The 23306-nt window shown below is 39.3% G+C and overlaps 2 protein-coding genes across 8 annotated transcripts in view; both read left to right on the forward strand.

Annotated features, from left to right (window-relative positions):
- Window positions 1-14068, forward strand: part of MARK1 (microtubule affinity regulating kinase 1) — a 65855-nt gene extending 51787 nt beyond the window's left edge. For 3 of the 7 annotated variants that reach the window (XM_064509719.1, XM_064509721.1, XM_064509725.1), the window contains 5 exons: window positions 1896-1996; window positions 5655-5816; window positions 6657-6911; window positions 9765-9809; window positions 11961-14068. In XM_064509719.1, coding sequence (XP_064365789.1) covers window positions 1896-1996; window positions 5655-5816; window positions 6657-6911; window positions 9765-9809; window positions 11961-12315 — 918 coding nt within the window. In that variant the 3' untranslated portion in view covers window positions 12316-14068. The remainder of the gene's footprint in view (window positions 1-1895; window positions 1997-5654; window positions 5817-6656; window positions 6912-9764; window positions 9810-11960) is intronic. The other 4 variants (XM_064509720.1, XM_064509722.1, XM_064509723.1 and 1 more) reach the window with 3 other exon arrangements.
- A 3579-nt stretch (window positions 14069-17647) lies between these two features.
- Window positions 17648-21728, forward strand: C3H1orf115 (chromosome 3 C1orf115 homolog). The gene is made up of 2 exons (XM_026108260.1): window positions 17648-17899; window positions 20189-21728. Exons 1-2 carry the CDS (start codon window positions 17648-17650, stop codon window positions 20306-20308), a joined length of 372 nt encoding a protein of 123 aa, XP_025964045.1. The 3' UTR covers window positions 20309-21728.
- Window positions 21729-23306: the final 1578 nt, after the last annotated feature.

The following is a 23306-nucleotide window of genomic DNA, read 5'->3' on the forward strand; positions in this document are numbered from 1 at the left end:
ATTTCAGAACACTTTTTTGTGTAACTAAGACTAGTGTGGTATTAGGAAAGGCAAGATTTATTTAAAAATATTAATTGCCTTCAATCATATATTAGTCTAACTTAGAAGAGCTTAATTTGAAAAACAGTTATTGTAGTTGGTTAATCTTCCTTATAAATGGTATTGGCTTTGAAACAGGTTATTCACTAGTCCCTACAAGTTTCCATTCTGCTATGGAGAAATGCTAAAGCAGAAAAGCTGTTGATAAGGGAGACAAATGGGGAGAGTTATACCTCAAGCAATGTAGCTTCAGTAAAATGCTATGTTCTTTCAAAGAAAGTGTCAGCTCATTTAAAAAACAAACAATAAAGCACTTGCTATTCCTTTATAGTAAAAACATCTGTTCAGTAGTTTAAGCTCTAGAATTAACTACTGCATAGATTTATTTGTTTTCATTTATCAGTGTGGTGCTATGAAAAAGCATGTATTCAATGCACTATTAATAGAATAAACAGAATCTACACTTTTAGACCCCCTTAGGATAGAGGGGAATTGTGGCAACTATGTTTTTCTTAGCTATAACTACAGACATGGATGCATGGTCTGCTGGCACTGTATGGCCTGCACAACTGCCTCTGGTCTTCTCACTAAGATCTAGAGTCAACTACCAAAATCTAATCTTACCAGGATGATCATTTCCATCCATATTCCATACAAAATTACTTCTAGGAGAGGTTTTTTTTAAAAATGTATGTTTTTAAGGATGGCAAAACTTCTCTACATACACTTACTACTGTAAAATTAGTACTATACAGAATATCTGCTGTGAATTTTTTTCCTCATATTAAATATGTGCCTTATTATAAGCTAGATACTTCGGAGCAGGTGAAAAATTATGAAATTCATGCACTTATATGCCCTTTTTTCTCTGGTAACAGTTTAAGAGCAGTATCTAGTTCACATTCTTTTGTACATACATAAAGTATGATTAACTGAAATATCTTTCTTTATTTTTCTCTAAACTTCTTTATAAATACATAGTAAATCTTGCAGAGTTCATGATGCTCTACAGTATTTGAATTTAATGTATTTAAAACTTTTTGCCAGCATGCATGGTTATGTAAAGTTAGCATTTTGCAAATCTCTCCCACCGCCAATTCAGTATGTACCTTATTAAAAACAGAATTGTACTTCAGGTACTGAAAGTAAGAGGAGGTAATTGCTTGGCAGGGGGAGAAGAATGTTTTTTATGCATTTTATGAAATGTGTGCAGACTTTAAATAAGTAACAAAAAGAGAGAAGGTCCCCTCAGTGTTCTTTGCTAGAAACGTATCTGCCGTAAGTTGTTACAAATTCTTGTGGTAGAACTCTCCTCAGTTGTGCATGTAATGTCCAGCTTGACTAACACAGATTGATAGAGCTTTTCACTTTAATTTTGTAAACCCTTTCGACAGGGGGCAGCAAACTGTAAGGCTGAAGCTCTAGTTGCCAACTTAGTCTGCACAAGAAAGCATTTAAACTAGCCAGGTATATATGCTCTTTGGGGGAGATATAGTTCCTGTAGCTCTTGATTCCAGACTCAAATAATTCAGTAGCAATATATGTAGGAATTGGATAATAATACTTAGTAAAGCAAGTGTCAGCAAAATGATGCTTCTCTAGGCTTTCTTTTCATGCACTCCCAATGGTATCTTAAAGAGATGCTGAAGGAGGTGTTGAAAAGGAATACATGATGATACAACTGATTTGTGTCAGCAGATATAACCTAGTACATGTGAAGATATTAAGAATGTACATAAATCACTGAAACTCTATTTTGATTTGCTTCTCATGCTTGCATATTTTGTATAATTTTTATATACAGGTAGAAGACTTCATTTCATACTTAATTTAATTTAGTCTTAATTTTCTTCTAGAGCAATGTATTTGCTGGTACTGGAATGACAAGAAGGAACACTTACGTTTGTGAACGGTCTTCAGATCGCTATTCTGCAATACAGAATGGGAAGGACAGCAGGTATTTTTCAATTTTCTCACTTACTAATCCGGGTGTAAGAAAAGAGGAATACCAGAGGTGGGTTATGCAATTAATCAATATAATTATGAAACACGGTGTGAAGCATATGACGTCTGACTGCATGTTTTCATCTTATCTTCCATCGAAGTTTCTAAATCTGTGATGAAATTTATAACCAGATGTGTAGATCTGCCTTTGCCCCTTTATATGGAATCGTATTTATTACTAAGGGTTGTCTTCTAACACACAGAAGATGATTATATTTACAATTTAAATTGACAAATTAATTCAGCCATGGAGTACTTCAGATGGATCACTGTAACAGCGCAGTATAATTCTTTTTCATTTTCTGTAGTAATCATTAAAAATAAATAAATTGTAAGGCATATGGATCCTTTTCTATATTTTTTTAGCTCAAATAATACTTCTGTAATGATTGTAACCAAACTGTATCTGCAGGTGGGATGATAATTACACCTGCTTTGATATGTTTTCTTAAATACAGTAGTATTTCACCCTATCATGTTTACTTTTTTAGAAAGATGCTCTCTGTTTATCTCTGGTGTAGTTATCATCTGTATCTAATTGAAAAATTAAACATTAGTTAAAATAACAGGATTTTTTAAAAGGAGTTAATAAAAATTGGATTTTTTTTAAACAGTAGCTGACCTACTCTGATTTCTAAGTAATTTAAATAATGCTATCAAATTACAAAGAACAAAAAATACCTGTCATGAAATAACATAATCAGGTAAACTAGTTTTGTTTTGTTTTCTGACTTAATATTTGAAGTTTTTAATGATGTATTTGATTGGAAAAAAGAAAAATATAGGGCTGTTGATATATGCTAAAATGACGAGCTATGGAACCTGTGAAGGGAAAGATAAGACCTTTTGCATAGTTATTATCAGAAAATAGTTTAATAGTTACTATTTTATAGAAATACAGTCAAACAGTTATTTAAATTGCTTTAATGAGGTCCATTAATATGCAGAAAAAATAATTTTCAATATTGAATTGATTTCAGATTATCAGGTGGTGTTTTCAAAAATGTATTTCCAAATTTTTATGTGTAACTTAAAATATTTGAACAACACTTGTAACAATGTTATCTTTCTTTATAAAAAGGATCTTTTTTGTTTAAAATATGTACTAAAATGTATTTTTCTGATTTCACAGAGTATTGATAAAGTTTTCTTCTAATAGATGTAAGACCAAAAATACTATAATGAAAATGGATTTTGGTTTGAGTCTTTTTGTTTTACAGTTTAATTTTTTTATAGCATTGAAAAGATGGATGACTCTTCAATCCCTGTCCCTTTTATCAGTAAAATGAATATGCTCAGTTCTTTTTGAAAAGGAAAGAAAAGAATCTTCTTTTGAGTTGTGTATTTGGCTTTCCTACGATACGCTGTATTGCAGTTCCGTTTGTATTTGGTGTAGCAGAAACTCTTGTGTCATCGGATTGTTCTGAATCTGAAAGCTGTACCTCTTTACTACAAGCATTATATGGCTTTGGGACTGGTGTTTCTAATACATTTTTAATGTAATTTCGTTTGTGTTTGTGGAGGCAAAGTTGTAGTTTGGCTCAAGCCATTTGACTTTGGTTTTAAAAATCCATAACGCAGTAGCTTCTGTTGCCACTTTCACCCCTTCTTTGCCACTCGGACTAATCAGAAATAAAAATACTGATGGAAATAACTGTATCGTGAAAGGGTGGGTGCAGCCTCGCAGTGGCTGGGGTGGAGGATGGACACAGAAGGTGGCTTTTTGCTGGAAGCAGGCTGGCCCGTTGTGGCCCCCTTGGGAAGGCACCCCAGGCCCCGCTCTGCACCTGCGGGAAGGCAGGGCCCATCAGTGCCGCCACAGCCCGGGGAGGCAGCTTCCCGGGGCTGGCTTGTCCCTCAGTCGGAGAAGTTCCTGATGAGCTTTTATGGCTTATAAAATTGTATTTCACTTTCAAAGCTCATCAGATGCAGGACTGGTGGGTTTTTTGGTCATAATTTGCCTGCGGGGATTTCATCTCTTGGAACAAATCCAGCATGGCAGCCACAGTTACTAATAACCTTAGCATTTTTCAAATTGCAGGGCTGTCATTGTTGGAAGCCTTTTATGGCTTATTGCCATTCCCCAAGATAATTGGACATGTTTTTTTGCAAATGAATACAACTTTGTCTCGCTGAAGAACCATAGTAGTCACATAATAAGGTAGAAGTAATTCCACGTGCATCACGTTGCAAGACACTGCCGTGATAGAAAACAAAGCGATTGGAGATGTAGGCATGAGACTGGCCATGTTGTTTGTCTTTCATGATCTTGTATAGATATAATACCTCTAATTATTTAATGACTGAAGGCATTTGGAAGAACTTAATCAGAATCAAGGAGAATTTTTCACTGTTCTGAGCAAATTTTGATTGTTTAGAAAGAATTCAAAATGGGCAACTTTTGAATAAATACAAGTGTGTGTGTGTATATGTGGAGGTGGGGGAGAGAATTCAAAATTGCTTTTGTGACTGTTGAGTGGGTGCTGCAAGTTCACCATCCCTTCGCTAGGTTAGGGCTTTCTGATGAAGCTACCTTTCCCTTAATACACTGTGGAAAACTAGAAAGGACAGGTCCTTTAAAAACAAGATCACTTTCAAGCAAAATGTGTCTGCAGTTCCAAATAATTTTTTTTTTGAGTTTTAGGTGTTCAAGATTTAACTGAAAATAACAATATTTGCTTCACAAAAAGAAAATCTGTCTAATCGATCTGTTTAAGCCTTCTGTGACTTTTTTTTTACTGTATTTTTGACCATTTTCATATAGTCTTTCTTCAGTACTTTGAGTACTTTGTGTAAGCTTCAATCTTGGGAGGAATGAAAGAACTTGATTTAACATATGTAGTGATCTGATATATGGTTTCTGAAGTACAATAAGAACAAACATGAAATGATTTTCCCACAGTTATGTATTTCTGACTTTAGCTGAGAGGCAGCCTTGTCACTCAGCTTTCTGGCTGTTTGTGAAATGCCATCTTTCTGGGGTTGGTGGTATTTAAACAGTACTCTCTATGTTCTAAAATAAAAAATGAGTAATCACTTTTTCATTTTACTTTTGATGTTTGTATGTTAACTTGCGGGGGGGGGACATTTCTTAATACCTGCTTTGCACACCTTGTTTGAAGCTTTGTGCTGCTTGGCAGATATCTTCTACACAGACATGAACCTCTGTTAAGATGTCATTAATATTCCATTTATGAATTCTAAACCAAGATGATACATTTAACATAACAAAGAGTAATTGAACTGCTTTTCAATAACAGTAATTTCTTATCGTCTTTTTTGGAATTTAAAAGGCCTGTGCAAGTGTAACTGATTTTAAGAGATGCTAAAGACCCAGCATCCTTGAACAAGATACTAATATAAAAACCCATAAATCATGCATACTTCTTTAGAATAACTTTGATTTGTTTTTTGTTTGCATGCAACTCATTCATAATCCTAAGGCTCTCATTCAGGATCTGGAGTTGCTTTAAAAACTAAAGTGAAACTGCTTAGGGTTTTACACCAACTCTTCTGTTTGTTGAAATGGATACCTTTAAATAAATCTTTTTCTCCCCCCACCTTCTCTTTTCCTTTGCTCTGGCCCACCTACCTTGCTGGCGTGGTAAAAGCCTGACAGAAATGTCTGCAAGTAGCACATCGTCAGCAGGCTCGGCGGTAGCTTCTGCTGTATCAGCACGGCCACGGCATCAAAAGTCGATGTCTGCCTCTGGTCATCCAATAAAGGTTACCCTGCCAACCATCAAAGATGGCACTGAGGCCTACCGACCAAGGTAACGGATTGCTTGGTATTTCTTTAATGCTTTAGACTTTAAAAATATTGTTGTTCAGTTCATGGCATATCTCAGTATGTTTGCAATCTGTTCAAAACTGCCATGTTGCATTCAGTTCTGACATAGTAGTTTACTCAAGTAATGTCTGTATTACAAATGATTTTTAGGCATGATTTTGTTCATGACACGTGTTTGCAGACACTTAAAGCTTCTTGACTGGCTCCTTCTGGATGCTTCTGGAAAACTAGGTAGTTACAAATTTAACTAATGCAGACACGACCATATAATACAGGCCGCCATAAATTCAAACTAGATAGCAAAATGTTTAATGTGTTGGTTTGGGAGATTATTAGGCTCACTTTTGTCTAAATGCACCATAGTATAGCTGCTGTTAATCTCAACTGCCCAAGTAGCTTTATAAATTTATTTTTGCCAGCTGGTTCCTTCATAAGAAATATTTGTGAAATTTTAGAAGTGCTTGTGCGTTAAAAGTTTTTTATGGATATCTTTTTCAGAAAGAGGGCTGGGAACACTTTCAGCTCTTACTAGATGCTTTCTTTGCTTTTTCTTTTCTCCTATTATCTGTGTATTTTTTACCTACTATTAACACTTCAGATAATTGATTCTACAGTAAAAATATTACTTGATTATTTTGAAGAATGAATCATAAAAATAAATTAGTAGTGGGCTCAGGTTTAAAAAAAAAGAAAAAAAAAAAACACGGCAAGGTTGGCTTTTGTTTTTTGGTTTTTTTTTTTCTCCTGTCTTTTAAGAAATGGTTGTCATATAGGAGGGTTTCTAGTGTAGTCTTTCTCTTTATTTATGCTTCTCTTTTCCCAGCAGTGCAACTCAAAGAGTGCCTGCTGCTTCCCCATCTGCTCATAGTATTAGCACTACCACTCCAGACCGAACGCGCTTTCCTCGGGGGAGTTCAAGTCGAAGCACTTTCCATGGTGAGCAGCTAAGGGAGCGGCGTAATGCCACTTACAATGGACCGCCTGCCTCACCATCACATGAAACCGGTGCTTTTGCACATGCTAGAAGAGGGACATCAACTGGTATAATAAGCAAGATAACTTCCAAGTTTGTTCGCAGGTTAGTACCTCTGGATTTTTAAGAAAAAAAAAAAAAGGGGGGGGGGAGAGAAAAAATAAAAAAGCCCAGCCTATAAATAGGGCCATAATTGCCAAGTCATCAAGAATTTCCAGTTTAACAATCTGAAGTAAATGTGGATTTAGTTTGTTTTGTCTGTTCCTTCCAGAACCTGCTTTGTTTTACTTCTCTTGTGTATATTGTAAGCATTCATGTTTGGCCAGCTATTCTCCTGTTTCTTTATCTTAACAGAGCAAGAGAATGATACTCAAGTTTTTCTTTTTTTTTTTTTTTTTTTTTCTTGTTCATGCTTTATGACTGAAAGACAAAGATACTATTTTTAAGTTCAAATCAAATGAACTTAAATATTGAAAGCAGTAATTAAAAACAAGTCATTATTAAATGTTAGCAATATTTTACTACTTACAATCAACTGCTGAGTAGTGACATGAGCGCAGTTGTTGCAAGGGCTGTTTTTATAACAATTTTATTGCTGTGCTTAGATGGAATTGGAGTTTGCAAAGTATTTTAGAGAATTGTTAAATTCTAAGAACAAATGAGAAGGTTAGAAATGGACACATCTGAATGTCTGGAAACCTTAATATTGCAGTGTTGCGTGGCATCTCTTATCATGTTGTCAGCTTCTTCAAAAGTAAGTTTGGGATTCTGGAAGAAGAGAAAGCATGCATATGGCGGAGATTCCTGGAACTGCCATCATTCCTGTGATGATACTAATAGTAATAATACCATGAGGAGAGATGCTGGAAAAGAATTTCAAATACACAGTTTAATTTCAAGTGACTATCAATTTAGCAGTCTTAATAGCTTTCCCAAAAGGAGACCTAAGTTTGTTCACTTCTGTCTAACAGTGATTTACTTACAGTTCCCAAGCCTGTTCATTGGTGTGTCCTTTCTGCATTATTGTCAATTTTACAACAGAATTGCATCTTGAAAATCTCTATATTTTCTTTGCAGAATTATACCATTATGGGCTGAAATCTGTAATTTGTGTGTAAAAGAAGGATAAATTCAAAATTTAAGGCTTCCTAGTTTAAGCTAATACTTGCAAATTCCTAAGTAAAATATGATGAATTGCTTAAAGTGATCTTACAGGGGAAAAGAAGAGAGGAAGCTAGGAATTCAGTCATGTTCCTCATAAAATTCCCTTAACCTGGTATGCTAATAGTGTGTCAATGTGTTTTTAAAAAAAAAAAAAAAAAAAAAAAAAAAAAAAAGGTATATGAATGGTTTTCTTTTTTCAGAAACCTGAAGATGCAGGAATATGATCCTCCCTTTTTGGCATCTCCAGCATTCACATAATTTGAGGGGAGGAGGAGAGTCTGTTCTCTCTGTGCAAGTTGCAGCTTAATGCAAAGTTAGTCAACTGGGTTATTAGTATAGGTTTCCGAATAGTAACAAGTGTATTTGCTGTTAAGTAACAAATCAATTTCAAGAGCACAGGCTGAGGTCTTGTTCCCCACCGCCATTATAACTCATTGTTATCTTCCAAGGAATGGTACCTTGAATTTTTTTTGAAAGGCAGATTAAAGGATTAGTATTTTTAAGTAAACTGTGTATTTATAATTAACATAGTGTAAACTGTGTTGTCTTTTGATTAAAATAATCTTTATTATAGAAGATTTTTATATAACTTACTCTAAAAAGGATTATTTTGTTTTATAGTGCTAAAAAAGTCAAATGAAGCGTACATTTTCCTGTAGCAAAGATAAGGTGTTTTTAAAACTTACTGTTTGAAACTTCGTTTAATGCTTGGGATTACACAGACTAAAGTTTTGGGGGTTTTATTGTTCTTTAAACTGGCATCACCTACCTGCATGCCTCTAACTTATGTACTGTTTAGTAAATAATGTTTTAAAACATACTCTGATTAGAAGGTATCATGAAAGACACTTTTTTGGCAAAGGTAAATGCCTTTTCTGGTAAGTATATAAAATAAATGCATAGTGGGAATGTTTAATGTATAGGGTATTGAAGTATTTTGTATCAATGGTTCATGTCAAATGATACTTCTGTGATGTTAGTTAATAAAGTATTCATGTTTCGAAGGTATTAAATTAATCAACTAATTGAAATTTATATATTAAAATGCTTGTACTGCAGCACTAGGAATGTACCCAAGTGGCTTATACAGTCTGTGGTATTTTCTCAAGTTGCTTCAGACTAGAAAGGCATGATACAAAATAGTTCCTTTATAAATTATAACTGTAACTCAACAAGATAAATAAGCATAATATTTAACTTGTAGCTCATCAGTAATCTTACTGCAGTCAATGTAACATCTGATTTGCTTAAAATTAAGCTGATGTTGAAGTAACCTTTCTGAAGTGGCTTCCAAAGATTTGGTCTGGCAAACACGTAGGCACATCTTATCTTTAATTATGTGACTGTGCTGAACTGTGGGCACGCACCTAAGCACTTTCAAGGTGTAGCGGCCAGGCCCAGAAAGGTACAGGGTGGTTTGCTCTAGCCGCAGCCTGGCGTGCGAGGAACCTCTCTGGACCAGCCCTGACGGACTGCTGCTCTTCTGCGCTCGCTGGAGTTACGTGTGGCAATTGCTTAGTCTGCAGTAGGTTGAGAACAATATGTTAATCTTCACATAGGTTTAGAAAAATATATTAAATAGTTTCATGTCAGAGTTGAAAGAAGTTAAGATATCATAAACAGAAGTTAAAATTACAGCTGTGAAAAAATAATATCAAACAGTATTAGACTTGACATTATTATGCTGGTTTTTTTTTTATTCAGTAGTTATTTAACATTTGTTCTAGATGTAGGTTTTCTTAACTTTTATTTTTCACCTTTATCATTGAATCTCAACCTTAACTTTGTTTTGAGGGATCCAAGTGAAGGCGAAGCCAGTGGCAGAACTGACACCTCAAGGTGAGGAGCCACTATTAATACTTCGCTCTTAGGTCCTTTGCATCAAGGTTTAAGTGATTTCTTAAAGCCTTTAATCAAAATGTAAAATAGAATAGCACTTAATCTGCATTTAAAAGATGTTATGGATTTGGGGGGAGGAGGGTTTGGTGAGATCCTTCAACCATCACTTTTTATATTTAATACTTTGCAAAAAACCAAACTTCTTATGTAAGCGTATTCCTGTGAATAATAATGCCCATGTAGGATTAAACCAATCATTTAGGCACTTCTTTAAAACCATGTTTTGGCTTATAAATATTTAATATTACTTACTTTAAGTTTCAGTGAAAATGTAATACGCTTTGTGTGTCTGTTTGTGTGTATGTACGTATAAAATTTTTACTCCAATCACAAATTGTGTTCATTACTAAAGCTGCTGTTTGCCACAAGTGACTACCCTGTAGTATCTGAGAAATGAATGTCCCTTTGCACCAAGAAAAAATAAGTGACATTCAGACAAAAAGGGTGGTGACTGCTAATTGCTGACTTTGTATGGCAACTGCTATGCACAAATGTTTTATAAGCAACAAAACACTCCTTCATGTGCTCACTTTTTAGTATATCTGCTCTTTTTGGCATGTTTCAACATTTGATTCTTTATTTTTGGTAAGCTTAGTACAGAGCATAACTTCTTTTGCTACCTGGTGAACAGGCAGTGAACATCATAGTTTGTTGCATTCTAAACGGGTGCGTTACAGAAAATATTGGCCTAATTTTCAAAACAGAGCCAGTAAATCTTTATTTTAAAAAGCAGCACATTTCTAAACAGGACATGTTGTTTAATACACAGTGCCTATTATCTGCATTAGCCCTTTTCTATCCAAAGTCTGTTAGCTGTTGAATTCTTGATTTGGGAAGAGAAAAGAGATCAATCAGATCCTCAAGTGGAATTAGGCGTGAAGTTGCTTTCAGCTGTTGCTTTCATTCTCTAGCTTACTCTTTATCATTCTACATTGTCTGTTTTGGGCTAAAAGGTTTTTTGAGATCTTACCCTTATCATGCTCTATCCCTTAATACTGATGTAGTTCTCTGGGGATCACAAAGCAATTTAAATTTAAAATGCTCGTTTTGGCTCCTCTCTGAATAGTGACAATGTATATAGACTGTACCAAAATGAAAACAGCACCTTCCCCTCTCCCTCTCCCCCCCCCCCCCCCCCCCCCACTTTCCCCAGAGTGGGAGGCATCAGGCATCTCAAGTACCTGGGACAAGAAGACACAATCAGCTGTGGAATTACTTCAAATTCCAAAATCATAAGTGCTGTTGTTCAAAACGCTTTCTACAAAGGAATAAGTAATCTGGTTCGTAAGGAAGCTTTATAGCATTGGCATTCATTGGAAATTATTTACATGGGATTTTGTCCAAGTCATTTTATCAACTAAAATACTTTGTGGCTACATGTCACTGTTCTTGTGTGAAGAAAATCTGTTGGCTGTGTGCTCCACTGGTAGACAAACAAGCTGTTTACCACCTAACTAATCACAGTGCAAAATTTGGCTTCATCAATTAGAATAAGGCCTGTTGTTAAAAGGTCTCTTTACACAGAGAGAGGTCAAAAACACATAATGAATAAAGGCGGGCGGGGAGGGGGAGGAGAGGGATTAACTGAAGGCTTGTGAAGCGCAGGGTGAGGTTCCTTCCTTCGCTGCTTTTACAGTATAATTTACGCTTTGGGACTATGTTGCTCAACTTCAGTTTTGTTGATGTATGGCATGCTCCAGATCACGAAATCAGCGGAACTTCAGTCATGCTTTTACATAGATTCCACTTTCTTTGGAGCAGTACAGTGTGTGTCTGTAGTTACCATTGCATACGTGGTCATCAGAATGTTTTAGGGCAGGGGTTTCCAAACTTCGCTGGCTTGTGTACCACCACTGCTAACTGCAGCAGCGCTGGCAGCAGCTCCCAGTGCTGTGCCTAATTGCACGTGAGTGCAGAAGGTGGCACACAGCTTTTCCAAAAGTATCCATTTAATGCTTTGGCTTAGCTTATGTATGACTAGTGGTGTGTCATTTGCAGTTTAGAAACCCCTGTTCAAGAACTGTATTTCTCTTCTAGCTCTTGATTTTAATGCTTCTATTCCTTGACCGCTCTGTATGTCGCTTCTTCTAGGAGTGCTTCTGGAGAGCCAAAAGAAAGAGAAAAGGAGGACAGCAAAGATTCCAAGCCACGCTCCTTGAGGTTCACGTGGAGTATGAAAACCACTAGTTCTATGGACCCAAACGACATGATGAGAGAGATCCGGAAAGTGTTAGACGCTAATAACTGTGATTATGAACAGAAAGAGCGGTTTTTGCTCTTCTGTGTTCACGGTGATGCACGGCAAGATAGCCTTGTTCAGTGGGAGATGGAAGTCTGCAAACTGCCACGATTGTCACTCAATGGAGTTCGTTTCAAGAGAATATCTGGGACTTCTATTGCATTTAAGAACATTGCATCCAAGATAGCAAATGAGCTTAAGCTGTAAAGAGAAACTACATTTTTTGGCATCAGGGAAGATTCATACGTGATCTATACTTTGAATGTACTGGTTACGCCTAATGTGATTGGCCTGTGAAACTCCCCATGTAGAAATTGCCCTTACTGCAATAAGGTTATACATAGTTATTCAGAATTGTAAAGTTAAATCCAGTATAACCTATATTAAATAACTGTAGCTAAAGAAGTTATGTTCACATGTACAGGTAAGTATATAGAGCATTCTGTTCATTTTATGTTCATAGAGTTGTATAATAAAAAGATGACTGCTTAAATACAGATCTTGTATAGTTGTCTAGATTTCTGCACAGAAATGTATGTTTGATGCTTTGAGTTGGAAAAGTTCTTCCCCATCACTTACATTTTTGGTGGTTTTTATAAGTCTTACCTCTATCATGCATTTTTTTAAAAACTGTGTCCTGAGTCAAATACACAAAAATAGTTTTCACAACTGTAGCATGACCATTTTTAATTATTTAAAAGTTGTTCATGATTTGAACCAAAAGTCGATGAATAAATCGGCTTTTGTTCTACACAAGATTGTTCCTGCTTATCTTTGGCTCTTAACCTTATTATTGGACAGTGTTTAGTTGAAAAATACAAACATGTTTACAGTGTTGGCACTTACAGTTTAGAAACTTTTGTTTTGCCTTGGGCCGGCTCAGAGCTGTGGGAGAACAGAAACCAGGCATTAGTAATGTTTTGTCTGCAAATTATAGTGCTTACTCCCTGGCCCATTAACAGATGTAGCACCAAAATGGATAACCGTAAATTATTTCATTTGAATATCATGGTGTAAAATATCACTTGTTTGCTGCCGTCAGAATACTATAAATTCCATTTTATGGAAATATATTAATATTGGGACTGTTTAATAGCACAAGATAATCTGAAGTGTTGACCAATTGTATAAATTAATAATAACACCTCAGGAATTAGCTTGGCTTTTGGAATACATGCCCCCAAAGAGTACATGCAATTCCACATAATATTTTACAGCTAAACATACATTGTTTATAATGCTGAATTGTTGATTTATGCTTTCGTGGTTGTACAGTTTGTTCCCATGTAACCTGTTTGTGTTTAATATTTTATCAGATTTCTTGTATTTATTCCACATCATTATGCCTGTAATGTGCAGCTTTGTAATTAGGCATTTGCCTACAGAAAAGAAGAAAAAAAAAACACTTTTTTTCCCCTTCATAATTAATGATTATAAACTATGTAAAACCACTAGTACTGGTACATTTTAATACTTGTTATTTTGTACTGAATTAACCATAGAGGTTGGTTGTGCAATGTTATTTAATGTCGTAATTACTGTAATATCAACATATGGGCCCCATCTGCACACTCGTGAAGAATAGGAATTTCGTTAAGAAATTGTCACTTTAAAAAATAAAAATATAAAAAAAAGCTATGGTAAACTCTGTAACCCTAAGTTAGAAGGCTGTAAGTGTAGTTTATGTGCCATTCAATAATGGCTTCTTGGCAGAGATGGACTTTACATGCTGTACTGTGATGTAGCTTTCTTCTGTAACAGTTCTGTTCTGACATGGACGTGTATTGTTGCCTTAGGAAAAGGATGGTGTTTGGAAAGAAAGAACTGTAGCCCCTCTTTTTTTTTTTTCTTTCTTTTTTTTTTTTTAACTTGATGTTCATTGAAACAAAATCTGATGCAAGTCATCTTGATTCACTGGTGCACTCTATTAAAACTTACTTGAACAGTTCTCATACTAAAATACTTGTTGTTTGCCCTTTATAAATGTGCAATAATTATTGCAAGTAGAGGAGTAGCCTAGAGGTCTCTAATTGCAGGTATGTATTAATAATGTCTGGGGTTTTTGTTTAGTTGTTTTTTGGGTGGGGGGGGGGTTTAGTGTAAAGACTTCATATTCTACACTGTGCAAATTCAGGACTTTCATTGCATCAGTTCTAGGTCCTACACTGTCTAGAAAATACCAGTGGCTTTAGCACTTCATGGAACTGAATGTCCAGAAACTATTCCAGAAATTCACCAAAAATAAGTCTCAGGAAGGATTTGTGTATCTGCTCAATTAATCCATGGATGTTCATTTATCCTTGAAAATACACCACTAGAATGTAACTATGATGTTAATCTAAGATCATGTATGAATTTGGTAATGAAGCAAAATGCTTTGCCTTTTTGGAAGGTTCCGTGTTAAAAAAAAATTATATATATATATATATATATATATATATATATATATATATATATATATATATAAAAATAATAGTCATGCTGTGAGACAGTAGATTAAATACTTGTGATAGTTTCCTGCTTTATATGTTATGTTTTTACGTGGCTTACTCTGCCCTAGATTGTTACTGTTTCTGACCACTTTATGTAACTGGAGATGAGTCTGTATTAATGTTTCATAAAACATAGACATCATTTCAAGATGACAGAGGTTATGAGTTTTAGTTCAACTTTCCCATGAAACGTATATTAAATTGGCATTTGGGGATTTTGTATTTCTCTCTGAGAAGTGGATGGTTTGCCAGTAATACAATTTCCTAAACTACCAGCAGTGTGAAATTGCACTGATTCCCAAATCCTGTTGAACTGTTTCTTCCTTTTGCCTTATTGGAAGATACTAGATAAGTTGTGGACCAACTAACACTCTCAACAAATGCACAAAATGCTTTGAGGGCACAGCCTGAGTGCATGAAGGGTAGCCCTGCTGTACCTGAATGCATCATTCGCCTGTCAGAATTTCCTGTTACTGACAAGAATAAGATGGGAAGATCCAAGAATGAATTTTCAGAAGTGCCAATTTTATTGGCAAGCTGAATGTACTTAGTATGGAAATCAGTCAGACACTGCACATTGAATCCTCAGTGCCTGGTTTTGAGTCGCTCAACAGCTGCTTTACTATGTAGCTATTACGTATAAGATACTCTTCGGAAGAGTGGGATAAGAACATTTGGATCTGAAATGCAGCTCGACTTTCATGTGGGAGGGGATCAGTGTGGCACATTATCAGCATAGCTTTAACTTGAGAAATCCGAAAGACAGCTAAATGCCACATCAAGTTCTGCAGTTCCAGGAAGGGATAAAGATGTCTCAGATCTGAAGGTGTCTTACATCCTCAATTGTAATTACATGGCTGCATTTCTAGATTTTTTTTTTTTTTTTTTTTTTTTTTTTGAAAGCTAAAGAGCATGGTTCTACTGTTTTGGTTTGGGGCTCTTGCTTTTATGCTTTATTTATTTAAGGCATGTGGACATTTCCAAACCAGGCACCCCTTTTTTCATGCAGTCTTGCATAAAGCATTAAAAGGTATTCAGGACAACAAACAGACTAAATTTTCATTTCTGCTTCTGTGGATGAAAAATATGCTCGAGAACAAAATGGCATCATTAACACCACTTAATTATGATGATGGTGAAATTCAGAGAGCTCTTAGGTATGGGAACTTCAATACATGGTGTAATACACTTAAAACAAACCTTGGACCTTTTAATCAGAGAGAACGTGTTATGTTTTCCTGGTCGCCACAGGCCAGTAAGTAGCAATCACAAGACATATGCTCTTAGTTTTTGATAGTTCAATTTAGGAAAATGAAACAAACTCATCCTGTGAAAAACCCTTGGGTGCTGAAAAGCCTGCCCCTCTCGAGAAAACAAATCGTCAATATGCTTGCATTTCTAGTGTGGGGAAAATGGATGTTCAGTAATGGATGTTAAATAAAAAAATCTACATGCAAACACTCTGCAAAGATCCAGAAAGTTACTTAATACTTTTTTTAAACAAAATCTTTCAAGGTAGCATGAGGTTAACAAGCTGAAAGATCCCATTTGACAGTTGCTTATTGATATTTTATTTCTTAATGTTGCTACCTCATCAGCATGAATCATCACTTCACTAACTAGCTTAGATGTTAGCACGTTAAAAACTACAGGAATGTAGCATGCAATTTTAATGAGATATGGTGCTGTTTCAAGCTTTCTACTAAGTGAATACTGTTGATGTAGATACTTAAGACTGTATCTGTGGTGCTACTCTACATCGTCTTGTCCATTTAGGTCCCACCTCCCGGTACCAGCGTACACCTAGCTCCAGGCGCAGGGAGGTGGGGGAGACCGTCGGGTCTCTGGGAAGGGATGCTGCAGACACTAAAGCAGCCAAGCTGTAAGGGCCACAGCTGGTCTCTATCTGTTTAGGACTATTACTTGGACTCTGAAATCCTTTCCTGGGTTTAGGTATCCACCTCAACTTTCTAGAGACTACAAACCAGCAGGACTCCCAGCAAAACTAGCAGGAGTAGCGGTGTCTTTCCTATAAAATAGGGGAAGGGATAGAGCCCTTTTCCCGCATTGACAGACCTCAGACATAGGCTCTTAGTTTGCTCCTTCCTACTTCTCCCCTATACAGCTGGTTGGAGCTGAGACTATGAGAAAACAAGGTCTTTGGAGCAGAGCTACACTGGGTGCAGGATTTACTTGCTGAATGTTATCTGCGCCTTGGAAATGCGGAGACGCAGGTTTGAGGCTTTGTTCCTCGTTTAGAAAAATCCTCATTAGAGGATTAGTCTGTTCCCTTTTCATTGCAGCTGCTTGTCAGAAATATTTGTATATGCATCAAATTTCGATAAATATACCAACTGGCTTAATAAATGGTGTCAATCCTTGCTACACACCTGTGCTTTTCTTGGTCTTTAAAAGATCTCAGCTACAGGAACGCCGCTAGTGAAAGCATTTAACTGGCTACAAAGCACAACTGTTAGTTTGCAATAGGCTGAACTTTATAGTGCTGCTTTGTAGTACCGCTAAAGCAGCCGGCTTCGTTCCTCCCTTTGCACCTGGGCAGAAGCGACTGAGAAACTTTTGCCTTTAAATGCTGCCTTTGGTACTTCTCCCCCGGCGCTGGCAGCAGAGCGATGCAGACGCGGCTCGCCACGGCGGGGGAACCGCGGCGGCTGCGCCGTCCCCGAGCTGCGAGACTTGCGCGCTCCCCCAGAGCCGCTGCTGCCGGCGGGAGCACGTCGGAGCCGGGGCCGCAGCTGCGCCCTCGGCGCTCAGCGGGTCACAGAGCGGCAGCGGGGTGCGACCCCGGCGGGACGCTGCTCTGCCCTCCCCTCCTGCTCCTCCTCCTCGGGCCGCGGGGAGGGAGCCCGGCGCTGCTGGGCCGCTGCCCGGGCCGGTTTCCGCCGCCGGCTTCCCGGGGCCGCGCCCCGGGGAGGACCCGGCCCGGCCCGGCGCGGAGCAGCGGGCGCCTCCGGCCGCACCTGGGGAGCGGCCGCGCCCGCGGAGGAAGTGGAGGAGGCGGCGGCGGCGGCGGCGGTGCCCGCAGCGCCATGGCCGTGGGGGCGCGGCTGTGCGCCGCGGCGAGGCTGCGGGGCCCCCGCGGCGGGGCGGCCGAGGACCGGGTGCGCATCCTGCGCGGCGAGGAGGAGGAGGAGGAGGAGGAGGAGGGGGAGGAAGGCGAGCCGGCGGCGGCGGCGGCGCGGACGGTGCGCTTCGCCGTGCTGCCCGAGCGCTACGAGCCGCTGCGGCCGCCGCCGGCCGCCAAGCAGCGCTACCGGGCGCGGCTGAGGAAATACGGGAAGGTGAGCGCGGCCCGGCGGCGCTTGGCCTCGGCGACAGCGCGCAACACGCGCGGCCGCGGCGCGGGGGGGCCGGGGCGCGATGCCGCTCGCTGCCCTGCGGATGGAGGGGCAGCAGCGTCGCCGCTGCGGGAGGGGAGCGGCGCTAAGCCGGTCCGTGTGGCCGGCGCTTCGCTCCCTGCGTCCCCCTGCGCCGCTGTAGCGCCGCTGTTCCTTAACACTTCGGGGTAGTGGGTCGGGAACTTTTTTTCCTCTTACACCTGTGAAAGAAACAGTGATGAGTTTTTCTAACATACTAACTTACGAGTTTGCTTTCTAGCTACCCCTGGTACTTCCTAGGTACTTTCCAGCTGGTATGAGAAAAATCAGTAGTATGTTCTTCCTTCTGTTACTATTATTTGGAGCAAAGTTGCTCTTTCACTTTCCTGTGTGGAAAACAGCAGAACTCGAAAGCTGGTGGTTTGGGTTTGCAGGTTATTTTTGGGAGGGCGAGTGCATTTAATTCTGAAAGAGCAATTAACAGGAACTGGATTACTCCTCTCTTGTTCACGTTACTTCAGGGAAAGCGATCTCGGATATATCTCGTATATTTGTTGAAAAAATACGGTTTCTTTGTTAGCAGGAGAAATCTGTCTAGTATCTGGGATCTTTTCCTATCTGAGAGATTACGAATGTCCGTGTGAGACCCAACTTTCTATTGCATTTTTTTTAAAAAAACATAATTTTTTAAAAAGATATGATTGCTATGTCTGACATCCAAAAAATGCAATTAGTTTAGGGAAGGTACTTACTTCTGAAATTCATAGACTTTATATATGACAGCACAGTAATGAGCTGTCTCACAAACGTTACTGTTTGACATAGAGGAGATGAATAGAGAACACTTATTTCATTCTCTCGTGCTGGATTTGATATTTAGAGTTTCCAACGTTGTGATTTCCAAGTCACAGTAAATATATATATTGTGAAGCATTCTCAAGTCTAGCTTACAGTGTAATGCACGTGTACACAGAGGAGTTTTATGAGCAATGTTGTGTCACAGTAGTTAATAATTTTGCTGATGTGCTGTTGGTATGAAGCTGTTTATAACAACATTGAGAGCACATGCCAGTTCCTGGACACTGAATATTCCCTTTTGTACTGGTCACACTATCTCCTCATTAGGAAGGTTTTCCAAATTAACTTTGGCAGTAAATGCCAAATCTCGACAGTGTTGGTGAGGTTCGGGTAGGTGCATTATACACAGTGCAAGGCAGAGGAAAGCGCTTGTCAGTGCGGGGCGGTAGAACAGGGCAGCTCTGGGACAGGGAGGCCTCCCGACGGTCTCCGAACGCCGTTCCCAGGCTCCACCCGTGGGTTCACGCTGCCTTTTTATTTGGCGTCTTAATTCCCTTCAGATAAGTTTCCACGTGAGTAAAGATTGCAAAATTCAGCTCGTGCAGTGTCATCGTTTGAGCTAAAGTTATTTAATATGGCAGTGCAACTGTAATCCAGCTTCAGAAAACTCTAGGAATGAAATAAGTATGGGCTGGATTTCACTGACTTCCTTATATTTAAAAATATATCTTCTGTTTCAGTGTGTGCCATATTACAATAGACAACCTTGATCTAGTCCCATGCAACCATAGAGTGATTTTGCCTAGCAGCTAACTCTAATTTTTCCCCAAACTGAGCCAAGATGTATTACTTCCCCAGTCGAAAGCAATCATTTAGCAAAGGCTAGCAAGAATGAAATTTGAATTAGATTTAGGTTTTTATTTTAAATAATATGTAGCAAGTTATCTCTAGTGTGGTACACAAATGAATTCTTAAATAAGTGCAGACATGAAAGCAGGTCAAAATATTCTCATTTTGACAAAACGGAAGGAAATTTTCATGAAAATATTCTTTGTGATTTATTGCCTTCTTGTTCAACTCCAGTTTTAACGGCTTCCATATTTTTAAGTGTTGCTAACATACTTAGAACATGTGTTTGTGGGAAATATATACCGGAACAAACTGAGGTGTGAATTTTAACTAGTTTTTTTCCTGAATAAAACCCACAAAAAAGCCAAACTTCCAGTGGAAGCTGCATCCATTTGGTTTAAATATATGCTGTAGGTGTGTATTTACATATACATAAAAAGAAATGGTAAAAATTTTTGTTCATGTGCACGAGCCCTAATTAGATGTGGGAGAAGACCGTTTTCTGGGGTGGTAACCTGGTGAGCTAGAGAAGGGGCTGTCAGAGCTGTTTCCTGTGAAGGTATTTTCTATTATCTCTCTTTTTTTCTTCCCCACCTCCCTCACCAGAACGTGGGCAAAGCTCTGCAGAAAGGATGTCGCTACCTGGTGATCGGCCTGCAAGGGTTAGCGACGGCCTATTCCTCCCCCTTTGGAGTGGCGGCTCAGGTGGCGTCGCTGGTCCGCTAGCGCAGCTCTGCTCGTCCTGCAGCGGAGGAAATCGGCCTGCGCGGAGCACCGCAGTGATTTGTGCTTTCTTCGAATTAAATCATCTGCCGAGACCCACATCTGAGGAACCAAAGGCAGCCTCCCGCCCCCCGCCAGCAGCCGGCTCCCCTGGACTGACTGCTCCTCCCTGCAGAAAGCTCTGGCACTTTACAACCATTAAAATCAGATCGGGTCAAAGAACATGCAAGGATGAGGAAATAATCTTAGACTAATTGAGCTGAAGTTTGTTATTAGACATGAATTGGGTTTCTAAAGCCTTGGGCTACGTGTGAAAGGGAGCCAAGGACAGATGGGAAAGCAAGTAGACGAGGGAGAGAGAAACAAATGGAAATAGAGGAGGGACATTTGGGGAGGTGGAGGGTGTTTGGATCTGGGGAGAAAGCAGTAGTCAAAGCAGCGAAGGAAACAAATAATGAGAGATCAGAAAAGATGGCTTCTGTCTGTTAGTGTGGGGTTTTTTTGTTGTGGTTTTCCCTGAGGTGGCTAAAATGATCAGTATGCTTAAAAATGTATTTGGATATAAATGGACTGTGGTCTGAAACAGAGGGGGCTTTGCTGCCTCACTGTCGTTCATCTCAAACACTGAAAATCGTGAGTCCTTAAAATCTTAAGACTGTTGCAAAAATCATAAAATCTTTAAGAAAATAAAAATGTTTTTGTCTTCCAGTTTGTCTTCCAGGCATTAAGAGTTCACTGTAATCAATATTTTCAAGCTTTCTTCTGCTGCTGTGAAATCTTATGTCTATTTTTTTACTGAGAACTGAGTTTATATCCAATTTACTGGATTCTAGAAGCTGGGGCTTTAAGAACACCAAATACTCTCGTGTTTGCTGGGGGTGGGGGGGAGCAGATTACCAGCTGCACCTGAAAAACTACATATATTGTTCATGCAGTGCAATTTGTATAGTAATGGGGACAAATAACCTGCCAGCTCCATCTTCATTTCCTTATGTGAAAGCTGTAGCTAGAGAACGTCAACGTGAGATGGCTCAGCTAAGTAATGTGGATGGAGCAGTTTCAGCGTCACACCTCAAGGAATGTAATTATGTCTTTTATTGATGACATGGGAGCAAGCATTTTTATGGGCCTTTGAAATTCTGTGTTTTGATCTTCTGTCATTCTTTTAAGTAAATGATTTCCCTGCTAGCACTTCTCTGTTTTATAGATTTTTCTATTCTTCATAATATTTTTGTAATCACGGAGTTTAGTTTCATTTTGGAAAAAAAAATGCTGTTCATGTGCTTTCTTTGTCTTTTCTTGAATGAGGGAGAATTGCCCGTCTGAGCAAACCAGACTGTATTTCTCTTAAATGTAGGAAGAGAAATAGAGGCATTTTTATATTCTCTTCTAACTGGACTGAAAATAAAAGCAATACAATCCATGTGTTGTGACTCTCTACACAGGCAAATGAGCGCACAAACAAGGAGGAATTTCTCAGCCGTGGCCCAAGCGCGGGGGGGGGGAAGTCGCAGTGTAAACTTCCCTGTGTTGTTCTGTCCGTGGCCTCGGCCCTCTGCTAGAAAGATGGGATACAGCAAAGACTATCTGGAAAAGCTCAGGAAAATCAAGGTATAGAGATTAGACTAGAGAGGATTAAGGTAGAGAGATCTAAAGCTGCTCGAGGTTGAGTATAGGTATATCCCCAAAGGGATTTAGGGCATTGATTTCATGCCTTTAGTTGTTTCTCCTTAACTTGCCTGAGCTTCCCAGTCTCAAAAGCCCTTGGGGGTTGCAGACAGTACTTCTGCCCCTCTGACCGGCCCTACCGGCATGCCGGAGGCCATCCGTATCTGCTGTGTCCTCTGCAATGAGGCCAGACTGTCCTACAACACGTGTCACACCAGTCCCTGCATATTTTGGGATCAACCTGAAATTTTATTACGTTGCTATATTTTACTTTCTGAAGTATTAACACTTTTCTGAATGACTAAAGCAATGCAGGGGGGATGTATGTCTGTTTTTTTGTTAAATCTGTGTCTACCTTTCCATGTGTCCCCTGAACAGGAAGGCTGTTCCCTCTCACAGTGACGCACAGGGTGCAACCCCTTCAGCACGTGGACTTTCCACAAAGGTAAACATGAACTTTAGCTTGTAAACTGTTCAGCACAATGGTGACTACTGACTTTTGTCTGCTGACCTATGGTCTCTGCTCCCCTGGTGCAACTTTAAGGGAATAACCTTGTTACCATCAATACAGGACAAGAAAGATCTATAAATGGAGTTTTTTAGCAGTGAGCTTGAGAAAAGAAAAGCTTGATACCTATTGGCAAGACAGACTTGTGCTTAAAGTGCTTCTAAAATAGACTAAAAACAAAGAAAGGGGAGGGAAAGAGAAAGAAAGCAAGCAGGTAATCTATGCTGTTGCTATAAAACAGGAGGTTTTATGCATGCTGATTCATGCAGGACTATTCTCCTTTCTCAAAATGAGCTGATCTGTTTCTTGCTGAGGCTGCCAGTTACTGCTGCTTATCAGTACTTCTTCATAGCAGTAATTCTTCACTCCTCAGCTCGTGATTTGCGAAGCCAAGCCTTGGTCAGAGGGTTTGCTATTCTCTTCACGAGCCCAGTTCAAACAGCAAGAAAAAAAAATAGGATACAGGGACGTAAGGTTCATTTTTCAGCGGGTTGGAGGGCAGAGGGCTGCAGCTGCTGTTGGCTGCAATAGCATCCCTGGTACACGACGTCCGACGTAGGCACCATCTGAAAAGGCAGGACAGGGCAGGTTCTGCGGTGCCATCGCTAAAGCTGCCACAAGCGCCAGGCACGAGTGACGCCGAGGGGGCCGGGCTCGCGGGGGCAGCCACCTCACGAGGGCAGCTGGGGATGAGCCCTCGGCTTTTGCACGAGCTTCACGTGCTGCTCGTGAGGCTGGCTTTGAGGGAGCCACCCAAGCAGGGAGAGCTTTCAACTAACGGGCAAAGGCAGGCTGTTTCATTAAAGTGAGCTTGACTGCAGCCTG

The sequence above is a fragment of the Dromaius novaehollandiae genome, chromosome 3 (genome assembly GCF_036370855.1).
Source record: "Dromaius novaehollandiae isolate bDroNov1 chromosome 3, bDroNov1.hap1, whole genome shotgun sequence".
Taxonomy (NCBI): Eukaryota; Metazoa; Chordata; class Aves; order Casuariiformes; family Dromaiidae; genus Dromaius; species Dromaius novaehollandiae.